This window comes from Gallus gallus, chromosome Z, assembly GCF_016699485.2.
Source record: "Gallus gallus isolate bGalGal1 chromosome Z, bGalGal1.mat.broiler.GRCg7b, whole genome shotgun sequence".
In the NCBI taxonomy this organism is placed as follows: domain Eukaryota; kingdom Metazoa; phylum Chordata; class Aves; order Galliformes; family Phasianidae; genus Gallus; species Gallus gallus.
Genome location: NC_052572.1, coordinates 48,811,001 through 48,835,947, shown reverse-complemented (window position 1 = coordinate 48,835,947; position 24,947 = coordinate 48,811,001). Strand labels below are relative to the sequence as shown.

The 24,947-nt window shown below is 38.9% G+C and overlaps 1 protein-coding gene and 1 long non-coding RNA gene across 5 annotated transcripts in view; one reads left to right on the top strand and one right to left on the bottom strand.

Moving 5' to 3' along the window:
* EFNA5 (ephrin A5) overlaps positions 1-24,947 on the bottom strand; it is a 207,558-nt gene that overhangs the window by 93,031 nt on the left and 89,580 nt on the right. For 2 of the 4 annotated variants that reach the window (NM_001397573.1, NM_001397574.1), the window contains exon 1: positions 21,635-21,723. The exons of the other annotated variants lie outside the window; for them this stretch is intronic. In NM_001397573.1, coding sequence (NP_001384502.1) covers positions 21,635-21,651 — 17 coding nt within the window. In that variant the 5' untranslated portion in view covers positions 21,652-21,723. Of the gene's footprint in view, positions 1-21,634; positions 21,724-24,947 lie in introns of those variants that run through there. 4 annotated transcript variants of the gene reach the window in all.
* On the top strand, positions 471-14,833 carry LOC121108343. Its single transcript, XR_005842799.1, has 2 exons — positions 471-10,137; positions 12,155-14,833. It is a non-coding gene; the product is annotated as an uncharacterized LOC121108343 (long non-coding RNA).

Genomic DNA, 24,947 nt, shown 5'->3' with positions numbered 1-24,947 from the left:
TAAGAGTCATCACTATGTTAATAGCCAGTAAAATGATGTTCAAATGAATGAAAAGGAACCAGAAAGGAAATCCTAGAGGAATGCTACAGAAAGCAAACAGACATATTTTAGAGTAAGAGAAAATAAGGCTGAAATGTGCAACTTCCTTGAGAGTTTTCTGTTTCAGATCTGGAACTATATTATTAACTGTAAAACTTTTCCCACATTTACCAAATGCATTTTGTAACTAGCATTAATGATCTAGTTTAAAAAAAAAAACAACAAAAAAAAACACTGTATGAAGAGAATTGGTGAACAGTTAGGCTCCGAGAAGACTCTGCAAGCTGATGCGTTCCTCTTTAGAAGCATCATCATCATATAAATTTAATGAAAGGTGGTAAAAATGGAAAGACCAAGCTATAACTCTTACCACACACTTGGGGGGGGAAGGCAATAAAGTAATAACTTCACTCTTACATGTATCAGCCTGAGATGTATTGTGTGTAAATTGCAGATCTTGTACAAAATCCAACTACAAAATGTGTAATTTGTAAATGCAAAACCTACCATCCATCTACTTGATTACAAATTCTAGATGACACAGCTGTTCCATAACTGAGTCCTAGGTGGATTTTTCTGTATCTTGTTCCTAAGTTAAAAAAGGAAATTAAAGTGCTCTTTGTGGTATTTACTAAATTTAGCTTTGAATAATTTCCTCTTAACTTTGTAAATCTGAAAGTTTAGTAAACCCATGTAACCATTAACAGCAGCTTTGAATATGTGTCAAAAATGTATGCCAATACACTGAGACAAACAAACAAAAAAGAAAAAAACACCACAAAGTGACTTATTCAAAAGCCTTCTATTGGAGAAAGCTATTAAAGAGGCAAAGCTTCTTATCTGGGAATTATAGCTTGGTTTAGTAGTCTTGGATATGGAGACTCCTCATCTTGGAGTGCTTCCACTACAGGCTCTCCACTGCTGATCACAGAAAATCTGCCAACTTGTAAAAGGAGAATTGTCACCAGAGTATTATCATATTGCCGGTAGGCGGATCTGCCAGCAACACATACAGCCTCTGGCAAGTTCAAAAGGACAATTCCTGCATTAAGTGTGCAGAGATTTTCCTTTGACCATTTTTAAGGCGCCAATAGCTGGTATTTAAGATAAGGGGCTCCCTAACGAGACTCCAATCTTTGGTTAATTGTGGGATCAGCCAAGAATTTTCTAGTGATTCAGATCTCCCCTTGCTCTCTCTCCCGAGCTTTGACACAGTAGCTGGATCCACAAAAAAGCATAGAGGAGCGCAGTGGAGGTGTTTCTTCCTGCCATTCCCTCCGATCTAGCCTCAGTCCCTGAACCTGGCTCCTCTCTTTGGCCTGCCACAAAACCAGGCTGCCTCATAAAAGCACAAAGTATGTGTTGTGTGCTGCAGGGCCTTAGGGGGCGCATCAGCTGTGCTTCGAAGAAGAGATGATGTCCTCCCCAAAGCCCTCTGTGGTAAGGCAGGAAGGAGCAGGCGGGAGCTTCCAGCCATGACTTCTGCTTTTGCAGAGGCTTCTAAGCCACACGGCGGCCATCTTGCTTCACTGACATCATGCAGCAAGCCTCACGTGGAGGCTTTACTTCTCATTCTTTATTATCCAGACATAAATGTGAAATAAAGGTAATTTAGACTCAGGTTACATGCAGTATAAAAACAGGAGGAGGAAGCTAGCAGCAGCAGTCTGACTTCGGGCTTCAGAAAGCCTGTGAGAGCCTGCCAAAATATAGTCTTAACTGAAAGCATTAGCACATCTGAAACCCCACAGATGCCTATAAACAAAGCAAAAAACAGACCAAAAATGCTTTCTAGCAAAGCTACTGTCTCCATCTCCTGGTGGGTGGAGAAGCAGAGCCTACATGCAGGTTTTGGCTGAGAATCTGAGAGAGACCACAAACAACCTCCCCAGATGAAACTATATATGACAAGTTCAGCTTGCAGCATATTTGTACAGCCAAGTTATAAATCCCTCAAACAGGGTCTCATAATGAAAATGTGAACACTGTCTTAATAGATGGCACCTTGACCTGACAGAAATTTGGCCTCCATTCCTCTGCCAGAGCAGCCACAAGACAGGGAAATAAGTGGTCCGCCCTCCAGCGAGGGCCTCTGGAGGGGGAGGAGGGGGTTGACGGATGTTTCTGTGGACAAAAGAGAGAGGGATGAGGAATAAACTGCAAACTGATCTGTGCAGAAGAATAAAAGCAGGATGTGGCAAGGCAGACCTAGGTCAGTGTCACACAGGTGCAAGCCTTGGAATTAGTTTCCTGAACATCTGCAGCAAACATAAAAAAAACAACTGCCAGTACCAAGGAGGGAGAAAAAATAGCTCATCTCACACTGCATGTAGTGAACCAACCAACAAAACAACAGAAAAGACAAAAAAAAGCTTTTTCTGCAACTATCACATTCACTGGTCATTCTGTTCCCAATTTCCTAGTTTAAGCTGTGTGTTTTGCCACATCATTAAAGAAAATAACAATCCTTTTGCTTTCCCCAAAACTGTTTGAAAACATCCCCCTGTTGAGGCCTGAAGTGAGCCAGTCTTCCAGACCTAAACAAAGGAGGACCACTGCACAGAGCTTCTGGCATGTTCCCCCACACCAACCCCCTCCTGCCAAGTACTTCAGACTAAATACAAATTGGAGTCTCCTCCTAGGAATGCACAAAGATCCATCTTAACAAAATGTCTAAGTATATGATAGGCAAGCAGTCATTTGTGTGTTTTTCTTTGCCTACGAGAATGTCTGGGAGAAGAAGAAAAGGTTACTGTTTTACCCGTAATTATTTCTGCTTCCCCTTTCATCCTTCCTATTCCCAGGGTAAGCAGACAAAACAGCATACCGGCACCCCAAACTGAATTCATTTACAAAGCTTTAATTTTTCACTTAGCTGCATACAAAGCCAAGGTACAGTTGAATGACCTCTCACATGTGAAGGGCTAAATTAATTTGCCTGAGAGCTAAGCTGAGGGCCTCCACTGCTCACAGAAACGACCCAGACAAGAGAGATTCTCTCACCTTGTCAGGGAAACACACTCCTCCCTCAACAACACCCTCCCACCTCCCCCAAGACAAAAAATCCCACACAAATGAACAAACAAAACACAAAATTAAGAAGTAACTTACCCCCAAAATATTTTGAGCCTACTTAACAAACCTCATGTTTTCAAAGTGAATGACTGCTGTTTAATGGTCAGAACGTTTGTTTCTGAACTGAGTTTAAAAAAAAAAAAAATTTTTTTTATTCTCCTTTCATGACTTCTACTGCCTTAATTAACTGTCTTTGGTAAATGAAAAGACATACTTCATCTAGTAGTATCACAAAATCCATGAATAAATATTTATCTTTTTTTTTTCCTCAAGAAGAATAACTTATCCACAGGCCCAAGTCTGACAAAGTGAAAAGATTCCCACATAACAAAAGTTTTCAAAGCATAAACTTGCCTTTAGCTTTCCAACAGAAACTGTTAGAAAAAATATAACATTATAAAACAGAGGATAAGAGGATAAACTATTAAGAAGAAAACAACAATACTGCAGGAGGACAAGGAGGCAAAGTGTAATTCAAATTGCCTAGTGGTTTGGGGAACATGCATCTTTCCTCCAGAAGTCAAAATCCTGGGCTCCAACACTGTTATAAGCATCTTGAGATAGCTCACAGCTGGCCTTTAGCGCCAGTCCTCTTATAAGGAGTAAAGAAATGGTTGGGGAAAAGAGCACAAAAAATCCACAATTCCTGCTACGTTAATCTCTCGATGGATAACGTCAAGGATGCCCCAGGAGCTGCTGTTCTACACGCACACCTCCTCCACCATCCGCTGCATAGTACAAAGGGTCCTTCACTGCAGCATGGTGAAAACCCCGTTCCTGGCCCGTCTGCATCCTGCATCATGCCTGATGCACACAGAAAGTTCTTCCAACAGAATCACAGAATCATAGGTCTTGGAAGGGACCTCTGGAGATCATCTAGTTCAACCCCTCTTCTAAAGCAGGTTCCCTAGAGAAGATAGCACAGGGAAGGTGTGGGTTTTGAATATTTCAGAGGAGACTCCAACAATTCACCTCTGGCAGCAATGAATTTGTACACAGCTACAAAAATACTTATGCTGGTGGGTAACACGGGTAATTGGATGGACAGTGCAGCAAATGTGCCCAATTCTGACAAGGATTCAGGAGTCCTGTTTCATTTTCCTTCCACCTTCCTTTTTCAACCCAAACTGAAACTTAACCAAGAAGGTGGCAGCACAGACATTCCTGATGCTGCCACAAGTCCAGTACTACTGACACACTGCAGAGAACAAATTCTTTCTCTCCTCTGCAATTCACAAAGTGACATTGGAACTACAGATGGCAAAGTATACAGAGAGACGCAAGTTAGCTCAAGAAATGCCATTATGTCTGCGCTGACCAGCTCAGGTAGATGGATAACCTTTCTCTGCAAGCAGAGCTGGCTCAAACATCTTGCTTCACTTCTTACTGTCAAAACAGGGAAAAGAGAGAAAGCCACTTCAGAAAGAGAGGTGAAAAAGCTTTGACTCTTAACACAAGCCTTACCCTATAGTGCCTTCTGCTTCCCAGAGTTACCCCTTCCAGCATTCAGTCTTAAAGGTAGAAGACATTTATTTAATAGCAGTAGCAGAGCGGTGGAGAAAGTCTTTCTAGCTGCAGTCTGAAGGAAGGGAGATGGTGGGGGACTTTTACATCCCCCCCCTCTTTAAATGGAGCCAGTGGATACTTTTATACTGAACTCAACCTGGAGAAAAAGTCATTTATAGCTTTGTGTTTGGGCTTTTCTGTTGTTTTTTTTTTTCCTTCATTCCAGGAAAAGGAGAATAGATGGTTGTTTTTATTTAATAACATGTAACTAACTGGAACAAACAAACAAAAAAAAGTACAATCTGGATAAAGGACTTTTTAATGAAGGCACTGTAAATGACATTTTCCCTCTACTTTAGAATGCTGCAAATAGCAAATTAGCATACCTCTGAGTGGAATTTCTGCTACAGGAGAGATGAAAGGTTAACTGTCTAAAGAGTAAAGAATATGTTTGACATCCATTTAGAAAAGAAAGAGTCTCCTAATAAAAGCAGAGGCTCCACTTGATGCTCCTAATTCTCCTTCAGTGTTTGCATACACTTTCAAATAATTAGAGAACCCCACTCCAAAAAGCTCGACTAAAAAAATAAGGAAAACAAAACAAAACAAAACCACTGAAGACCTCCATGTCTTGTTTGCTAGGTTTGTATGGGGGCTCAGGAGGTCACAGTGATTGACAAGCATTCGGTGCCTGTAGGAAGGCTGATAATGCACACACATCACTTTGGAGCCTAGCTCTGAGTACTGATCATGCCTAATAAGCACTGGGCAGCCAGCAGCCCAAACAACGCAGCAAGCCAACCTCTGTGAACTAGGGGTGGCTCAGAGATTGCAAATGAGGTTCTTTATCAATTAGCACCAATTAGAAAGCCAGACAGTATGGTATATCATGTAAATAAAACCTTCCCCGCTCCAAGGCATTTCCATAAAGCTACCTTTGTTGCCATTTTTTAGCATGCACCTTACTGCTGCATACATATGCCTGGGCTCCCATGAAAGAATTTGCTCTAAGTATTATTAGGGCCATAAAGTTGTTCAGAAAAGCAATTTGAGCTGGGGTACGCAGGCTTGAGTTTCTGCAACTGGCCATAACCTAACAGCTAAGATGGGGGTTTCATAAGGTATGACAGAGGCAGGAAACCACGGCTCAAGTCAGACAAGCCTGTCTCCAGTTGGGCTCCAAGAGTACCCACACAGCCTGCCTCATTACCACCCTGTGCATCACCAGCAGCCAGCTGCTCTGTGAAGGAGACCACCACCAGGGAAGCAGGTGATGATTCTCCCTTTCTCCCAGTGTCTATAAACTAGGTCTTGTGGAACTTGTGCATTATTCTATGCACAGCTGAAGAGAGCAAACTGCTTCCACAGGTGCGCTCATAACAGTGGTTTATGAAGTGACTCCACGGAGACAATGTGTCCTCCAGCATGTGTGCTGGTCAGCTTCAGCAGCTGTTTTAACTTTGCCTTGTTTCCAGGGCATGGTATAGCTCATTAGGTTACACCTAGCCCCAGCTAGCTCTTTAAAGACAGCTGTGCCTGTTTAGCAAGGGAAAAACAACCCTATTCAGTGTTTAAATGCTTACCTTCAATGAACAGACCTATTGACTGATAATATTGATGATGCTTTTCAAGCTTTACTGAACTTCTGTGTTGGCTAGAGGATTAATAACATAAATATGATTAAGCTTTCAATAACAGCAGATGACAAGGAAAAGAGAATCAGTATTATTTTACTTTACCAAAATCACCCTCGGCACCACGCTTGCAATAAGAGTAATACTTTGATCTAAGCATTTTTCACTTGCAAAACTGAACCACGTTTTACAAAGGAAGCCAGCATCACCATTTTGAACAAAGAACTGCTATCCATTTCTTTTCCATGTATATTTTTTTCAAATGCTACTGCAACAGTTTAGAAAAAAATATATATATCAGGGCAAATCGTGGAGCTTTGGCATAGTGCCTTTGAAAGGAAGGCCTTTATCTTCTTCCCATTCAACCAAAGCTGGCCTCTACCTTTTCCTGCCCAGAAAGGACCTGGGGTTTGGCCTATCACTAGAGACACGGAGAGCACTGCTGCTGTGCAGCAAAGCTCAGGGAGTCCAGCTGGGCTCTTTCATCTCACCCATTGCTGGAGTGCAGTGTGAAAACAAGACAGGGTAAGTGCAGCAATGAAGTTCCAGGGAGAAAATAACATATTCTACGTAGCAAGAAAACTGCTTCCAAAGAGACGGAAAAGTCTAATTCTTTTAGACAGCTTAGCTGGGTTAATTATTTTTGGCAAAACACACACATTCCTGGAAAAGTGTGTAACACAAAAGAATAAAATAAGTGTGTACTCCTTGAAAGTGAAGTTAAGACCTTAATAAGTGCTACAATTACTTCATAGACTTGCTAAAAACGCTTGAGGTTAAAAAACAATAGTCTTGCTTAAACAGCTTCATTTGCATATATTCTTTAAACAAAGCCCACAACCAAGCAATAGAAACAATAACAACAACAACAACAAAAAAGCCCAAGTGTATATTTGAGAAGCATTTTAATATTTCAGCAACTCTAGAAACTGAACTAAATGATATCAGAGTAAGAACTGCTTTTCTCTTTGGAACTGTAAGTATTGCGCAGTTAGTGACAGGTGTGAAAAAAGGAGTATAACTGTGACAAAGCACACTGCCTCACTTTCCCATTCCCTCCCAATTCCTCATTCATGGCTTGTTTCTTCTTACTTTGCAAGAGAGGCCTTCTATTCACTTCCAGTGGGGCTACAGAAGTATTTCAGGAGGCAGAAGAACAGGGTGCCACAAGGATAACATAAACACACATGCAAAGAATAGACTTCTCCAGAGGCACCTTTGTTGGATGTCCCATAAATCAGTGTCACTGTATTACAGCAACTGCTCTCTTTTAACATACTTTGAGCTATCCCTCTCTGTATGGGTTAGTTGATACAGATTGCAAATGCCACAGCTAATTTGGCAGTAAATGGAGTAAACCAAGTGACTGTTTCTCAGCTCTTGGTATGTTTTGTTTAAGAACAGATTTCCCTGACCAGACTACCAGCTTCAAGGTGAAGCTTTGGCAGAAGTCTTGAGAGAAGTTTTCCTCATGAGAAAGAGGAGGATACAAAGGCTGGTTTTGTCCTCAGACCCAAGACTACAGCAACTGTCCTGAACTTAGTCTACTTTGCTATCATCAGTACTCCAACAAGAGCTAAGTGCAAGTCTATGCATCTGCAAGTGTTAAAAGCAATTTATTTCTTACCTGGTTTTATCTAATCTACTCTAGTTTGACAGCAAGAAAGGATGGATGAGGTACTCATGATATTTCTTGTGAAAATACACTTTAATTCCAGCTCCACAGCATAGGAAACAATTAACTGACAGTGGCTGTTTATACACACAATCACCTGTAAATCTTTAAGGCTTGAGAGTAAGGTTTCCACTCCTTCAAAATCTCTGGCCAGCAGCACAGCACACAATTAAAAATATTAATGGTAAACAACAAAGAAAATGTTAGTCTAGAAGGCAAATTTACCTAAACATTTACTGAGGAAGCATAAAGGAAGAAAAAAGGTAATAGAAACCATTTCCAAACTCATTCCCACATTGCAGCAATCAGTGAAACAGCCACTTTAACACAACTATGTGAGAAGACAGACACTGACCAGTTTCTGGAAATAACATTTCCTAGCCTATTTTTTTTTTTTTAATCTCTGCCATATTTCAGCCATTTTCAAGATTTGAATGCTTATTTACTCACGTGCTTATATTTATGGTGGTCACAACCATGCAATAAATTGGATTCATCACTGAATTCTTGAGTACTTCATTTTTGGCCTGCCAATTAATCCCAACTGTTGTATCTTTTCCTAAATTTCAAGTCTTTGAGTAGCTTCAAACTGCCAGAGAAATTCTTTCATTTCCAAATATGATGAAAAATCCATTCCAAATTACAGCACAGCATAATTTGGTCCTGGACAAGTGACAGATTTAAAGGTCTGATTTCTTGTAACCCTTCACAGCTAGAAATTTCTGTGGCATGGGAAAAATATCATTTTCTAATCATTGGATAGTGTAAAGATAAGGGCTTTTTTTTTTCCCCCAACACAGAGAACCTGTTTTAGATAAAATGTTATGGATTTTCATTTATCACAAATTCAACTACAGTAAGCTCATGAGAAACCATGAAAACCTCTAAAATTATTTAAAATTTCTTTTATGTAACTGAAAGCTACATGACTGTGTTCTTTATCTGAAGTTTCCCCATAGCTACAACATTATTTAATTCTGTTAGCAGTATGGCTAGCAGATATAACAAATACATTTATAGAAAATACATTAACATACCTGTTTAAATGTTTAAATTAAATGTTCGAAATGAAACAAAGAAAAACATATTAGAGGACAAATGAGACGGTCAAAATGAATTATATGCTAATGTTTTGCATTATTCTGACATTACCAAATGACTCCCGCCTTAATGTAGAGGCATTAACATTCACATATGCTTTTCATCAGGTATTTGAAGCAGGTGGACCAGCTGAAGTAAAATACGAACAGATCATCTATGAAGATAACTTATCATTGCTCTTCTGAAAATTATGGACTGCAGAGTCATGCAATCCATTATGGCAATCTGCTCATATCACTTAACAGATGCTGGTCTGTGAACCTAAAAATAATAGCAACTAACAGCCTGTCATCATTCTCAGGCTGAGGAAATACTCTTAACATAGCAAGGTATATACACAAATATTTCAGGGACTGTGGTGAACATCTGACTTAGAAATACCTCTGAATTGACACAATGCATTTCCTTTGAACATCCTTCTGTAAACACCCTTTTTTAGTCCCATTAACTAATATACCAACATTCTTAACATCAGCTCCTGAACTGACATCACCCAAGTACACTGAAGATGAACTTTACTTTCTCTGCTGAGGAACGTAAAGGAAAGAAAGCTTGATTATTTACTTATTTATTTTTCTTGAAGCTTAGAACATTAATTTTTGGAGCTACACTCATCCTACCATGACCAAGTGAGTAACAGGGAAAGGATCCCTACACAGGCCAGTTGCAGGATGTCTGGTTTTGGCGCAGAAGAAGAAGTAAATCGTGTCAGCTTCACCTACTGAACTTCTGAGAATGAGTCAAAAGGCAGTTGCATGACTGACTTTTTGTAAAGATCAAGCCATCAGGTGGTTTGATCAGCCACTTAAATCTGCCTACCACATATGGAGCTCTGCCATAAAGAAATCTGAGTCCCTGGCCGAGACAGAATATGGAAAAATGAGGAAATGCTTAAATATAAACACATGAATGCAAAACATACACCATTGGTTATGTCACAAGGAATAGCATGTCCTTGTTTTCAAAGGTAAGCAGAAGGAAATCTCAGTAGTGCACCTGCAGACCAGGCTGTCTCCAAGGATCGATGCTTCCAGAGAAGCATGAGAAGAGACCACAGGCCAGGCCATGCTGTATTTTCTCAGCAGGGCTCTACTGCTAACAAAAAAGGTAAAGCTTATCGTGCTCGATGCCCATTTTCTACAAGCTTGCTGTAATGCTCAATGGGCTTAACTGCCCTTATCTGCCAACCCCCTGCTTCATTTCTTCATTGAAATAAATCCCTTTGTAATAACAAACGAGAGTTCCTACTTAGACTGTATGCAGATGAGGAGGGACAGAGCTGCTTTTACATCTGGCTGGCAACAGACAATCCGTACAGGTAGCGTGAACTGCTTAGGGATTACAGACAAAATTAACTAAACGGAACTCCCTGCTTGCTCCTCCTGGACCCCTTCCCCGCTCCAAGTTCTTTAACCCTTATTATGACAAATTCTGGTGCTCTGTAATTTAAAGCTGAAACTTTCTACATAGTTTTGGTGAGTGTAGCTTTATAAATTATTTTAAAATCAGTAATTCTGAGAACACATTCCTGGACTTAGAGTGGGCAGAAACAAGGAAAGAGAGAAGTGGTTTCAGATTATTTATATAGCATCAAATCCTGCAGACCTGGCTTTCAGAGGCATAAGTCAGTTAGAGAGTTCAGGATAGCCTACAGTTCACCAGCTTAGGAATGCTTTTTAAAATTGACTGTGAATAGGAACACAGATGTTCATTGTGGTTATTAGAAATAAAGTTGGGGGCTGAGGGGGACCAAAAGCTTAACATAGCAAAATGGTTTCCTGAATATATTTACATATTCTTCAAACTGCAGCTATAAATGATGCATTTGTCAGTAAACATAGAAATTAGAATGTTACAAAAACACTGCTGGAACCATTTTGAGGTATTTTTAAAGCTTTTACAGCCTGAGATTTCGTTCAGCAAGGGCACCGAGGTCTTGACTGTATCTGTTATTTCTATCAAGTGGCGCTTGAAGACAATAAAGACATTCACATGAGTAAAGATGATAAAGGATTAGTTCCAAAATGCTGAATTGTCCATTATAAAACAAATTACACAAGTTCCCTCTGCACTTTAAAAGCCCTGATGTTTTACATAGCAACAACTCAAAATTACTAAGTCAGTCTGCACACACTGTATGCATGCTCAGAATTAAGTAACTTCAAAAGCACAGTAAGAAGAAGAAAATAAACAAACTGAATAGCTGAGCATGGCTTTAACTTCCTTCTATCATGCATTTAATAAGTATTTATATAAAGACTTCATATTTGAAACATAGGTTCATACACAGAAATCATACGGCATTCAATAAAGATATGAAGTGAAAAGTACCTCTGAAATTCTCTAATACAGAGAACCTACCTGACGTTGACTCTAACATTCTGATGTTATTCTTACAATAAACTCTGCCTACAGCATTTAAAAATAATTGTTTATGTCAATTCTCAGCTCAAGTGTGTGCTTCAGAACTTCTTTACATCTCCTCTTCTACAATATAACTCTTATTTATTTCTATATTTATGTGAAATAAACACGTAACATTTTTAGTTTATCCTCCATGCTTTCAGTCGCTTTCCTCATCTGTCCTTCAGTGCAGTTACAAGTTGAACAAAACCCCCCACAAAGGAGATAATCAGCACTAAAAACATTTTAAAGCTGCTTCCACCCTACCTGTGTGTGACCTTCTTTCGTATGACTGAATTGGAAGTGCGTAACTATCTGAGTAAACTTGTAGTGAATGGACTGTGTGAATGGTCGGATGAAAACAATTGTTAAACCAGTCCCCACTACCATGTCTGTGCTGCAGCAGACCTTGTCCACCTATCTTCTTACATAACCCAGCCTTAGTTCCTCAGTGTCCTCCATGTTAGTTAATGTGCCCAGTAACAGTTCTTTAAAAAACGCACTAGGAGCACCAGGCTGCAGCATAGCCTCACATGCAATAATGTCAGCAGAAGGTTGGACACAATCCCTCTTAGCTGCAGTTAGAATAGCACATCTAACCTACCTTCCATTTATGTTGAGTTTAATGCATTAGTGCGTTTCTTTCCTTCTGTAAACTGATACCTGAAAAAGTTCTCGTTAGTAACATTTAAATTCTCTGTTTTGTGATTTATGCTTACAGATACGACTGGACTGTTTGAGTACTCAGGACACTGTATCTGAAAAGGGTTTAGATAACTCCATTTGAGATCGCTTTCTTCCTGTGATCAACGTAAGTTACAATTTGATGACAATACTGCTGCATATAGTCATCTAACACATAGCACAGTATAAAAACTTCGCAAAAACCATGACATTTTTCCAAGCCTACAGATCATTAATGGAAAGAAATTCCAGGATCTCGATACTGATCGTATTCTGACATTTTATCAGGATGTGGACTGTGCAAGTAATACATGGTTAGCCTTGCCATCAATATTCTCTACATAGGTTTCTTCATTTTGCATGAAACATAAAAAAACATTGTATTTAGAACTAACTGGTTGATACTTTCAGAATAAATGCAAAAATCCATCTTGACCAGAACAAAATACCTTTGCAAACCAAAGACATTTATCTCCCAAAATAAAGCAAACACTGTAGACTAAAATTAAGTGAATCTGCCTCAGAAATTAATTTGTCATTACTATTCAATTCAGAACTTAAGGTTTTGCATTTCTTCCTAACAATTTTTGAAATAAATCTGTTTACCTGTTCAGTGCTTACAGCCTCAAGAGTGATGTCTGTCTAAGAACGGAACATTACTGTGAATTGCTTCAGTTACAGTATCCTAATGGACAGATTTAGTAACCTGGCTAAGAATTGGACTTATTGTCTTCAATCAAACTCAGATCATTCGTGTTGTAAGAACTCATATGTTTATACAGCAGGTGAATTAGGCCCATAGCCATCAGTCTACAAGTAACAGAGAGATCATTTTTTATGCTAAGGAGTGCATTTCAAAAAGCCATTATATGTTTCTAGACTGGAAATATCTCATCAGAAAGTGATGTTATTTCACAGGCTGTTTGGGGCTGTCCCAGAATTTTAGTTTTTAAGAGCTCAGACATGAAAGCAATCAAGCTTGTGCTGCTATATAATAGGTTTTCACTGTGAATATTAACAGAGTCTGAACTGTGGCACAAATTGCTTACGTGTATGTTAAATATGAACTAATAAAATTTCTCAGTAGAGCAAAGCCTCTGGCAGGCAGACAGATGTGACTGGAACGGCACTGCCAGCACAGCCCAGGCTGCCTGCCTCCCAGCAGGGCGGTGACAGAGCACTCCTGCCTCTCAAGGAAACCTTCCTGGCCCCCTGAAGTAACACCAGCATCCTTCTTTCTGAAAGCAGGCAACACAATTGGCTGGGAGCCTCCTTCTCACTGCAAAAGTGAAAAGTTCACAGTGCTTCTTGGAGTATGGAGAAAAAAAATCTTTTGAATTGACAAGCTCGTCTCTAATGGCATCTTCTCATCCCTCCGCACAGCAGGTCTTACAATTTAATCGTATAATCAGTGAGATGAATGGATCAGTTCACGGCTCTGAACTACAGACTTCAGCAAACATTACTGCACTGAGACTCAAGCAAACCCTTTTACACAGTCATGAGGGACAAATGTAAACACAGGATGCCAGAAGCTGAGACCTTCAGAATAGATCTCCTATGCTTATGCCTTAAATCCAGTCTAAAATAAACCTCATGAAGGTAAGAAAATGATGTTAGCAGACATATTAAGGAAAAAAAGAAGACTTACACACAGGTTCAGAATTCCCCACGCTCAGAAAGTACTGGTGAAATCAATATTTAATCCACACTTGATGTTCTGGGCATAGATGGCAAGAACCAGAATCTGTTTTGACAGACTTGCAAACGTCTAGAAGCTTCAGACCCATTTTTGCTCAGTTTACGATCCTATGCCATATGAACAGCAAGCCTGAAATTCTCTGGACATTTTTCTGTCCTCCTGTACGTGCTCTGGGAGCATCAGAGCTTTTGTCACCTCCCTTTCTGCAGCACTGCTCTCAGCTGTAGCACACCTATTGTTAGCTATTTCCTACTGTTTTTATTTTTCAAACAGTGCTGTGCCATGGACACAGAAGATAAAGATCAGTAAACTTATAATATGGAACTTAAACCCTGAAGTCAGCACATGCAGCTAGAAAGTCACGTATGGTGAACTGGAACTTCTAACAACAACAAGCAAAGTCATTAATCACGAGACACGTCCTGCACAGAACACAGAGAAAATGTCTGTCAGAATCTGGATGAAACCCTGCTCACCTCCGTCAGCATGAGTATCATCTTTCCAACAACAGCAAAAATCTTTTGGTCTGGCAAGCAACCTCCTGTGCTATCTGAACAGCCTGGGCCTCACAGCTACCAGTGACTGAGTTCCCTCAAATGAACCAGATGCCAACGCTGATGCCACCATCAGAACGGTGGTTTGGGTCATATTTTCCTTTTTTTTTTTTTTCTTATTTCTTCTCTGTCAAAACTCAGTCCTCAGGAAATAGCACGTAATTCTAAATATATGTGGACTATCCTTTATGATAAGTTTCTTACAAGACTAAAAACTACAACTAAAATTCCAAATAAGGCAAGCAGAATGGCATGATTTCTTGCGAGAACAGCAAGAAAGATGCCTATGGGAATGGCATAAATGGAATTAAAAAAAAATGGAACCAAAATGGGATTTCTTGAAGTCAAAGAAGAGACTGGCCTGTGAAAGGAGTATGCTTTCAGGGATTATGATCAGCACTACTACTTTGTTCTATTTTGAGAAATATTCTTACAATCAAATAAAGTTAGCTAACCCAAAGCTACCACTATCGCGCAGTGTAATGTCAAATCACCACTACAGGGTGACTGCTTTGAGAAAGAAAAACGTGAGGTCTCTCACAGGACAGTCCTGAATTTTAAACAGAGTCTTTCCTTGCTATGGGAAGCTAGAGATAAACAGAAAAATTGATAACAGCAGCATTCCATAAATTACAGAAAGTATTGAGCACCCTGGCAGGGAAAAAATACTGGCATGTCATAATTTTCATACTAGAGCAAGTGTGCTCTGCAAGGTAAACAAAAAAACTTTTTTTTTTTTTTCCATTTTGCACTGCAGTCATCATTAAGTGAATTTATCTGCAGCCTGTTCTAAGTGCAGCTGCGGAAGAACATCACACGAATGCTAGGAAAGCTTGCCTCCAAAATGCTCAGCTGTAATAAAACCACATATAATAATGCCTTTATTTTGCAGCTGAGCTGAGAAAAGCTGAAATGAAGGCGTATAAATCCAAATTGAATTTTTAAATACTTGCATTTAGGATTCCAGTGGAAATTCACAATAAACACTTATGTCTGAATTCCCAATATGGAAATTTTATGTTCTTATTAGTCATATTTTTATCTCCTATATTGACATAAATTTGGGGTTTTTTGTTTGTTTGTTTGTTGGTGGGTTTTTTTTGTTTGTTTGTTTGTTTTTGCTGTATGAATTGATCCTAATAGCACAAGTGAGGTTTCATTTAAACTCATTAATTCTTTTTTAACAAAATACATTACATAATATTTACAGGGACCAGTAATAGTTCCCATGATAACATCAAAACAGTAAAATGGTTTAATATTTTCTACAAGTATTGTTTGTGTAAGAAACACCTTTCCTGGAAGCTTAGAATAGCTCTCAAGGCACAATACTATACACAATAATTAAAACACATGTATATACCGCTGACGTATAAAATCATAGTTATATACTTGGATCTACTGTTTGTATGCTTCCTTATTTCCAGATAGCTGTGCATGCTGTTGTCTTTTTTTAATGTGTGAATTCTGTCAAATATATTTATAAGTGCAGTATTGCAGAAGTCGGTGTATATTAACAGGAAAACAGTAATGCACTCAACTAAAAATATACTGTGGATCAGCTGAGAAACGAACCAAATCCGCATACAAGAATTCCTCATTTTTATTACTCTTTCTTTATTCTCCACTGAATCCACAAGCTTAACTGCAAGGGAAGACAGTTTTTACAGGATACCACGTTTTTAATGAGGAATCTCAGTGTTTTAGTGTGTCTTTAGCACCATCCTTCTTTTCGTTACAAAAAACCCCCATTACAGGGGCTCTAACTCCAAGGCAAGTTTAGGCTAAAACGTACTCTTTCCATTTTTTGCATGAAGAAGCGTTTTGATTCTAATAGCCCAGTCTGTGACACCTGTTTTTTGGTGTTGGTCTTTTCTTCTTCTTTGCCCACTACAGAATACAAAGCAAAACAAATGATTTTTAATTCTTGCCATGGGTGCCATAATACCATCCGTCTGTTCTCTTTTGAGCATAAACAGGTTTTGCAATGAAAGTGTAATGTGCACCAACCATGTCAAGTATACAAAACTGCTTGCAGTGGCAGCAGGGACAAAAAAACATGGTAATTAAGAGAAAATCTCAAGGTCTTTCTGGAGCATACTTTGTCATGATTCCTGGACCTTCGGTGTATACCAGATGAAAGACCTCCCAGAGTTTTGTAAGGTCTCAAGAATTCATACATAATCTAAACTTTTTATGCTAGAAAATCCACTTTGTTCTTCTTGGCCCTTTTGTTTGTTGTTGTTGGTTTGGTTTTTTTTTTTTTGTTTGTTTGTTTGGTTTGGTTTTGGAATGTCAGCCATATATAAATGTCAACCATACATGCAAGGAAAGCACATTTTGTATAAGCTGAGTAACAAAGGGGAGTTACACTCCTCAAAGTAAGGGACAGCTAAGAAATATACTGATGGCAAAGAGGCAGTCCTTAGACGAAACAAGTATGTATATCAATTAGGCTTAGGACATAGAGGTTAATGGAGTATGCAGATGGCTTTGTTTTATGGGCCCAGCTGAAGATGAATGATAGAAGAGAGGAGCACAAGAAAGTCTCTACTATTGAGAAGTTAAGCATAAAAGACAAAGCAATGGAGTGTGAACTGTTACACAGGACAATTACTACTGAGATTCCTGACTGAAAGTGAGCAGCCTGCTGGGATACCTAGGACATTTGATAGGTAAAATCACTCTTGCCATTTGGGTCATGACCTCATTAACAGACAAACAGCACTGTTGAAAATTAATGATCTGCATTTGACTACCCAATGAAAATCTATACTTCACAACAATGCTTACATTTAAGAATGGGTTTAGCAAGTAGTAGTTACTGTAAACTATTTGAGAAGAACTAATTTTAACTAGAAAACATGAAAGCAGAAGGAATAAAAATTACATTTTGTGTACTTCGTAATTTGTAAGCATTTCAATGGAGACAAAAGCACAAAGGTCACAAAAGCTCTCTCAGATTCAGCTCCTCAGAGCAGAGCACTCAAAAATACACATGTAATGGTGAACAACTCTTCCAGTAATGCAAACCGGCTTATCTTTAAGCAACGATATAGAGGTCTTTACAGTCTATCAGTGGTAAAGTACACAGTAAACTGGATGCTTTACATCAAAACGTATCAGAAAGCAAGAGGGAAATAAAAACAATATATTCTTCTGAACACAAATACACCGAACACATAATTTCTGAATTTTGCTGACACTTAAGCTGTTTTTGTCATCAGACTTTATTTCACAGAGAGTATTGAACTTGAGAGGATAATCAGCTCAGAAAACGGTTACCAGATGCAAGAAGAAGACTCTCCAAAATGGTATGATAGCACGTGGTAACATTAATCCAAATTAACTCCCACTGAAATTCAATGTTAAAATTACTTAATTTTTAAATGTAGGTATATTTAAACTATTACCTATATACAGTCCTATAATCATCCAGGTTGGAAAAGATCATTAAGATCACCAAGTTCAACAATCAGTCTCCTTTACCAAGTCCCAACGTTCCTAAGTGCCACATTCACATGTCTCTTCAGCATCTCCAGGGTTAGCACATTGGCTTTGGGGTGTTTTGAAAACATGTTTGTTTGTTTCTTACACACTATTCTTTCTTGGCACATATTTTAGACTGCTGTAGATTTGATGCCAAATTTAGGAAAAGCAAACCACACTCAGGTGACCTACCTTCTGAAGTGGAAGAACTGGGAGGGAATTCTTCCATTTACTCTACTCTACTCAGGAAGATCTGGCAAGGAGAATTTTTCTGAGTCTTGCCTTTCCAATTGTGGGAGAGCAATTATAAGAGAGCCACTGTCGGAATGCACTGACATATGAAATTAATGATCACAGAGGAGAGAAGCAGGAGCATGTTGTATGGAAACCCAGCAGACAGGATCAGGGACCAAAAGAAGTACTGCACTCTGAAGGAGAAGAGGAAAAGGGAAAGCAGATGGCAGAGAGGTCTTATTTACTAAGCAGCTCCTACTGACATGAAGAAGTAAAGGCATGTAAGAAAGACTAAAAAAGCAAGTGAAAAGGAGCAGACAATATTATGTTCCCATTATATTGAAGTCCAAAACAGTACCTCAGAAAGGAGTGGCAGAGATGCCATCTCACTTCAGAAGCCTCCAACTGCCTGTCAGGGAAATCCTTCTGCAAGATCTCCTTCAGAAGACCTAACTATACTGGAACATGTACTTATAGACAATTCCCTATAAACTGAGAGGATGAGGCCAGAATCTGGTCGTTCAGTCTTTCACCTGGGGCTTGCACAGTTCAAAGGAACCATGGCAGGCATAGTTTCAGAAAACCCGAGCACAGGGAAGGATTAATTTAATGATCATCAGTAAAGATTCCTTCTAGAGCCAGCCTCTATGTCATTAGATTATACACTTCACAGAGGTGACAGTGATAGCTCAGATGGTAAATCCTGACAGGAGTCAACACAACAGGCCTCCTGAACAATTGCTAAAATCTGCAGTACCATTTATTCATATCTGCTATGAGAGGATACAAGTATTTATCAGTCTTCTCAGAGAAAACCGTTAGTTTTCTGTGTCTACAGGGAAAGTAGAGATACTGATCTCTTAAATAAAACAAGCACAATGACCTTAATGACATGTATGCTAATATATTTTTTCTTTCAAGAAAAATAGTACAGTCTTCAAGTAAAGGATGGTGTAAAATAAAATATTAAAAAAAAAAAACAAAACAACAACAAAACAAATAAATTTAGCAAATGAGTGCTTCTAGGATCTCAAAGACAGAGCTCCTGAGATTTACCTCTATATATTAGGGGTGTAGAGTAATGATTCTCATACTGTATGGCTTACGGTTTGTAGATCAATGGGGACTCATCTCAACTAAATTCTTTAACAGCTGATATGACAGAGATGTCCATTACCCAAATGGACAGCACTCTCTATTGATCAGTGCTCCACTTAGCAATCTCATTTGTCATCCTTTTGTCTCTGCCATCATCTGCACTAGATAAAAAGAAGGAAATTAATCAGGCGCCACAATAGTTAATGCACCCATATGGCACAGTGAACAATTAAAACACCTAAGGTGCAGAACTCTTTCCAAGTCTACCACAGACCTACTGAGTTTCTTTGCATCTTCCCCGATTGTAGACAGAATTGAGAAACAGCCTAGTACCATGAAGGCCAGAGATGCTACTGTCACTGTAAACTCTACTAACATCAAGTGCCACATTAACTTCAACAGTCTTTTATGTTTTTTTTCTCTCAAGTTATAGAAGACAAAAAGACAAAACAACAGAAGGACTACCTTAATCAAGCAGTCACCTGGGGAGATGCAACTATGATGAAATAGATTTATGCAGTTACATCACAGTCATTCATTATTTCATGCATATAGTATGTTTTTACACATTTCTGAAAAGAATGATTGAATTAGTTATGTGAAAAGCAATACTGAAACATTTCACTTTTTTCCTCATAGTACACATAAGCACCCATATCACGGAGAGAGAGGTTTTTCTATTCCTTCAGTGAACACAGTAACAGAAATAATTAAACATCTTTCAGACCTGAACTACATAGTCATTAGCCAATGATTTGAACTGCCACTAGAGCTTGAGCTATACTTTGTCTGGGCTTTTCTACCCATTTCCATTCGGAAAGACTTTCATATCCAGATTTCCCCTGAGAAATGGTTTATGATGCTATAAAGACTTTCAACAGGAGACAGGAGCTCCTCGGCACCTGAGCCACAGACAGAACTATCAAATAACGCTTAATTGCTGGATGACACTGGGTGGCTGGACTTGAATTCTGATCTCCAAATATTATCCATGCAACTGTCTGTAGAGATAAGACTGTTATGATAGCTGCAGATAAAACCAATTAAAACCGGGAGCAGAGAGCATTTCAAGACCCTGACTTTCACCAGGAATACAGTTAAATACACTTAAGGGAGAAGATGTAATATGCTCTCTGCTTTGTCCAGAATACCACCTAGGGCCCAGCTCTTTGCCACTAGAAAGAGGGATACATATTGCAAAGGGAAAAGCACAGTATGACTGAAGAAAAATACCCCATACTGATGACCAAACACAGCAGCCATTCATGACCTTTATAAACACTGTGGGATTGCAAATACTGATACCAATAGCAAAGATAGGATCTGTTTAAATTTAGGAAGATGCTCACAGCTTTAACTACTCGCACAAATATTCCAGCGGAACTGCAGTGCACTTATTTTTTATTTTGCCTGACATCTGAGCAACTTCTGCTTTCCAGCTTATGCAATTTCCCTAGCATCTCTGTCTGGTACTGTTCATGCCATGATATACTTCATGATTTATCTGTTACTGTTGCTGCAAAAACCCTCAGATGAGGCTGCAAGCTTTAAATTTTTACACACTCAACAACTAAGGAATACAGCAAAGAAGCTGCACATAAAGGGGACAGTGAATAAGAATTTTTTAGTGCGCATATAAATTTTCATTCATTTGGCAAGAAAAGGCAGGAACATAGGAGGAGAGCAAAATGGCAGGGCTGAGATCAAGTCTAACTAATGGATCCCATAGGGCAAAACCATAATTGACTTCTGGGAACTAATGTTAATAAGAAGAATCTGGTTAAATGAATTGTGGACTTAAGAAACAAAATTCCAACTCCCCTCCAACTCCAAAAAAAAAAAAAGGGGGGAGGAGGGGGCTAAAACAGCCCCAGACAATATAGTGCTACTTTAAACACCTTCCTGTCCACTGGCTCTTCTCAAAATTCAGTTTGGCATTTGCAATAGAGAAGTCATTAGAAAAGATGTTCAACTGAGTTGAACAGTGGAAAAAAAAAATTGAAATTTATCCATACATTTTTTTTCAGTGCTATCAATTTCTGTTTTTTACCTAAGAGCTCTCCAGATAAAAATGAATTACCAACACTAGAATTAAAACTAGAACAGAATCCTGACTTCATTTTATTTTCTTTCCTTTCTAGTTCCTCCTCATTCCCTTTCTTGAACTGTATCGCGGTGAGGTTATTTAACCATTTATTGTTATTTCAACTTACATGAAGTAATTTTACAGACACAATCATTTACATAGTGTTTCAGACAATTTCAGATGAGCTTCCTGACTGTAGAAAGCAGGAAATTATGTACTTTTTCTCCCCATTCTTGCAAATACTCATCCTAAGCATCTAAATAACAGTAAAAAATGTACAGAAGCAAAACAAACAACAAGCAATATTTAACTCTTACATTTAGCTAAAGATTTTGTTTGTCCAAGCCTACTCACATTGACATCTGCTGCATCTCTCAAATTCTGCCTCCCTTTCTCTTGCACTTTGAGTATAAATCACTCAGTCATCTCCTCTCGCAACTTCCTTCCAGCTCTAGAGGAGCACGATTAAATCACTCTTGAATCACCACCCCTTACCGCAAAATACGGCCAGCAGGAAGGCTGAGTGGCCTATTCCAGCAACTCTTGTTATGATTCCTGTTTTGCTTATTTGTTGTAACTACAAAAATGAGCCTGCTACCAGACATATGCAGTGAAAATCTGTGGGCAATATGCTACTACGTTTACATAGGTCACTCTGAAAGTAATGCCTCCAAATTATTTATATGGAAACTACAAGAGATGCAAAGAGCACAATAACACTAGTTGATTGATAGAACACATTCTCAGCTACAGAACAGTATTTTTTTAACACAGTCGTTTCCATTAGCTTAGCGTTTTTGCTCATGATGAACACATGCCTGCATTCCACATTCATAAAAATCAACACCATCAGAAGTGACCCACTGTCTCTGTTGCTGCTGCTGAAACACATCACCTACTGCTTCACTGTGCTCACATGGTTTCCATAAACATTCAGCAAGCATTAACAAATGTGAGTGAGTGCCATTTTTTCTGCATGGAGGAATTCAATGACACACCTTTGCTTCATACGCATTTCCATGTCAGATACCATCCTGTCAGACTGCCCCTCTGCTGCCATCTGTTACACAGCAAGAAAATGTAATGGAATATTCATTATCATCGTCATAGAATGGCCTGGGTTGAAAAGGACTATAATGATCATTTAGTTTCAATCCCCCAGCTATGTGCAGGGTTGCCAACCACTAGACCACGTTGCCCAGAGACACATCCAGCCTGGCCTTGAATGCAACCAGGGATGGGGCATCTACAATCTCTCTGGGCAACCTGTTGCAGTGCATCACCACCCTCTGAGTGAAAAACTTCCTCCTGATATCTAACCTAAATCTTCCATGTCTTAGTTTAAAACCATTCCTCCTTGAATTTTGATGGGAAGGTTCAACCTCTACTGCCTACCACCAACATCTGCCTCTGACAGCATGGGCCAACATCATAAAACAGGAGGCACTACTTTTGGAGCGACCCTTGTACATTAATTGCATCTCTTCAGCATTCAGACCATTGCATCTTGTTGAGATCAATGGCTCACTTTTCTTCAACTCACTGGAGAAAATTAAATACTCCCTTCAGAGCAAAATATGTTTAGGAAATGGAGATGATTTGACTGCTAATGCTTCTATATGACTCTCTTATTGAACCAAGCAGTGTGTGAGGCTACACAACTTGGTTCATCTATAGTGTTTTACTCTTCTATAACATAATTGCGGTTTTTGCATCTTTTCTGTTTACACTCACTTTGAAGCACTCTTCCTTCAGGCTTCTCCCCACCCTCATCCCACTTGTTTTGATACGGCTTGCACATTTCCTGCTACTACAATTAACAGTGCACGTACGGGAACAATAGCCACTGTCACAACATTCACAGCTTCAAAGCTCGCTCCAACTTGCAAGACATAATGCACAGAGAGGACACTAATGAAAAGGCTGAATTTAAAATCCCATTTATCCTGAAAAGGTCATGCCACATTGAGATGTCCTTGGGAGATTGCTGGAAGACACTGGGCTCTTTCAATGTTGTTGTGATCATTTTCTCAGCAAGATAACTGTGCTTTACATGTCTGGACTGTTTAAGGGCACAACATGTGCTAATTTAATTTATGTTTTTAGGGGGGCTGAAGCTTCAACAGAAAAAATGCAAGGTCTATAGTTTGCACTGCATGCCCAAGGGATTACACCCGTCTTTTAAGAGCAAATAGTAGAGCCATAAGAGACAGCAATGAACTGGTTCAGTTTCCTGGGAGTGCTCTTAATTCACAATCACTGTCTTGCAAAGAAACTACTCCCACACACAAAAGGGATTTAAGAAAAATCCTCCTGGGATTTATGAAGATCTTGGAAAAGATTTGGACTATTTATATTCTAAATAATTTGACAAACATGTACCAAGGACAGATACATTACCACAGGCAATGGCTATGCTACTGCTCTTTTGGTATTTGAACAGCTTGATGCCATGAGCTTTCGAAATAAAAAATCTCTAAAAAAAAGACCTCTAAAAAATCATCCTGTAGCTCTAGTCACTTACTGCACTTAGAGCAGGTACCAGCCACAGCTATTACATGGCATTTCACGCTTAAAGACTCATTAGCTATCTTATGGCCATGACTATTTGTTCCAGACTATTTTAGGAAGGTTGGGAAATTGTGTGCAGAGACAGATGGTCTGGCAGACTGAGATCAAAAAAAGGAAAAGGAAATTTCAAAGAACAAAAAAAAATTTAGCCAATTCTTACAGAATGAAGTGTTACCTACACTGAAATACAACTCTCATGCATGTGAATATATGCGGAGGTACAATCACACACTATCAATGAACTACCCTGTTCAATTACAGCCCTTGAATTCATGGATGTTCTAAGCACAAGATAAATCCTTTCAAGATACATCTTATAACATTCATTTGAGAGATTCAGGATCTTCTTGAAGTTCCATTCATTTACTATTACCCTTGTAAGTTTGAAGAAAACAACGTTACATGCCCCAGTTTGAGTCTGAGTGGTATTCTCTTTCAGGTATTCGTATATAAATCTTAGTACAAGACCGCTATAAATAATGTCCAGTAGTGAGGACCGTGAGTTAATTTCAATTCAACAGACTCAGATTAAACTTTCCAGTTTTGTTAAAAATTCTCCTTGTTCCAGACTATTTTGTCTGTTTCTTCAGAGGTTATGGCCTCAGCTAGGTATCGGTTCAAGGCCCTGGACATCAGTGAAAGGAGGAAGAAGAAATACAGTAGAAGAGTGCATTTAATAACTTACCTACTTCAGTAACTTCATTCTTCCATTTTTTTAATCATTTACTTCCCAAGTAACAGTTTACTCTATGATTTTGTTTTATGCCTTGAAAAGACTTGATGGAAGCATGGTCAAAGGGCTTCAGGAAGTAAAAAAATATATATATTGACACAATAACATCACGATACTGACAAAAAGAACTTATAGAGTATGAAATACTCTTTCTGATATAGTCTGTTAGGATATTGAGAACCTGCTGTGCAGAAGACTCAAAGTCTCCATTTAAAGAGGAGGAAAAAAAGAAAGATTCAGATTCCAGGCCTTGGTTTGGAAAAAAGAATGCTAAACTCAAATGTACGTAAAAAGTCTCAGACATACCAGGCAGGTAAAAAAACAGACATGCCTTGTCTGCAGTTTTTAGGTGTGCTTGACCAA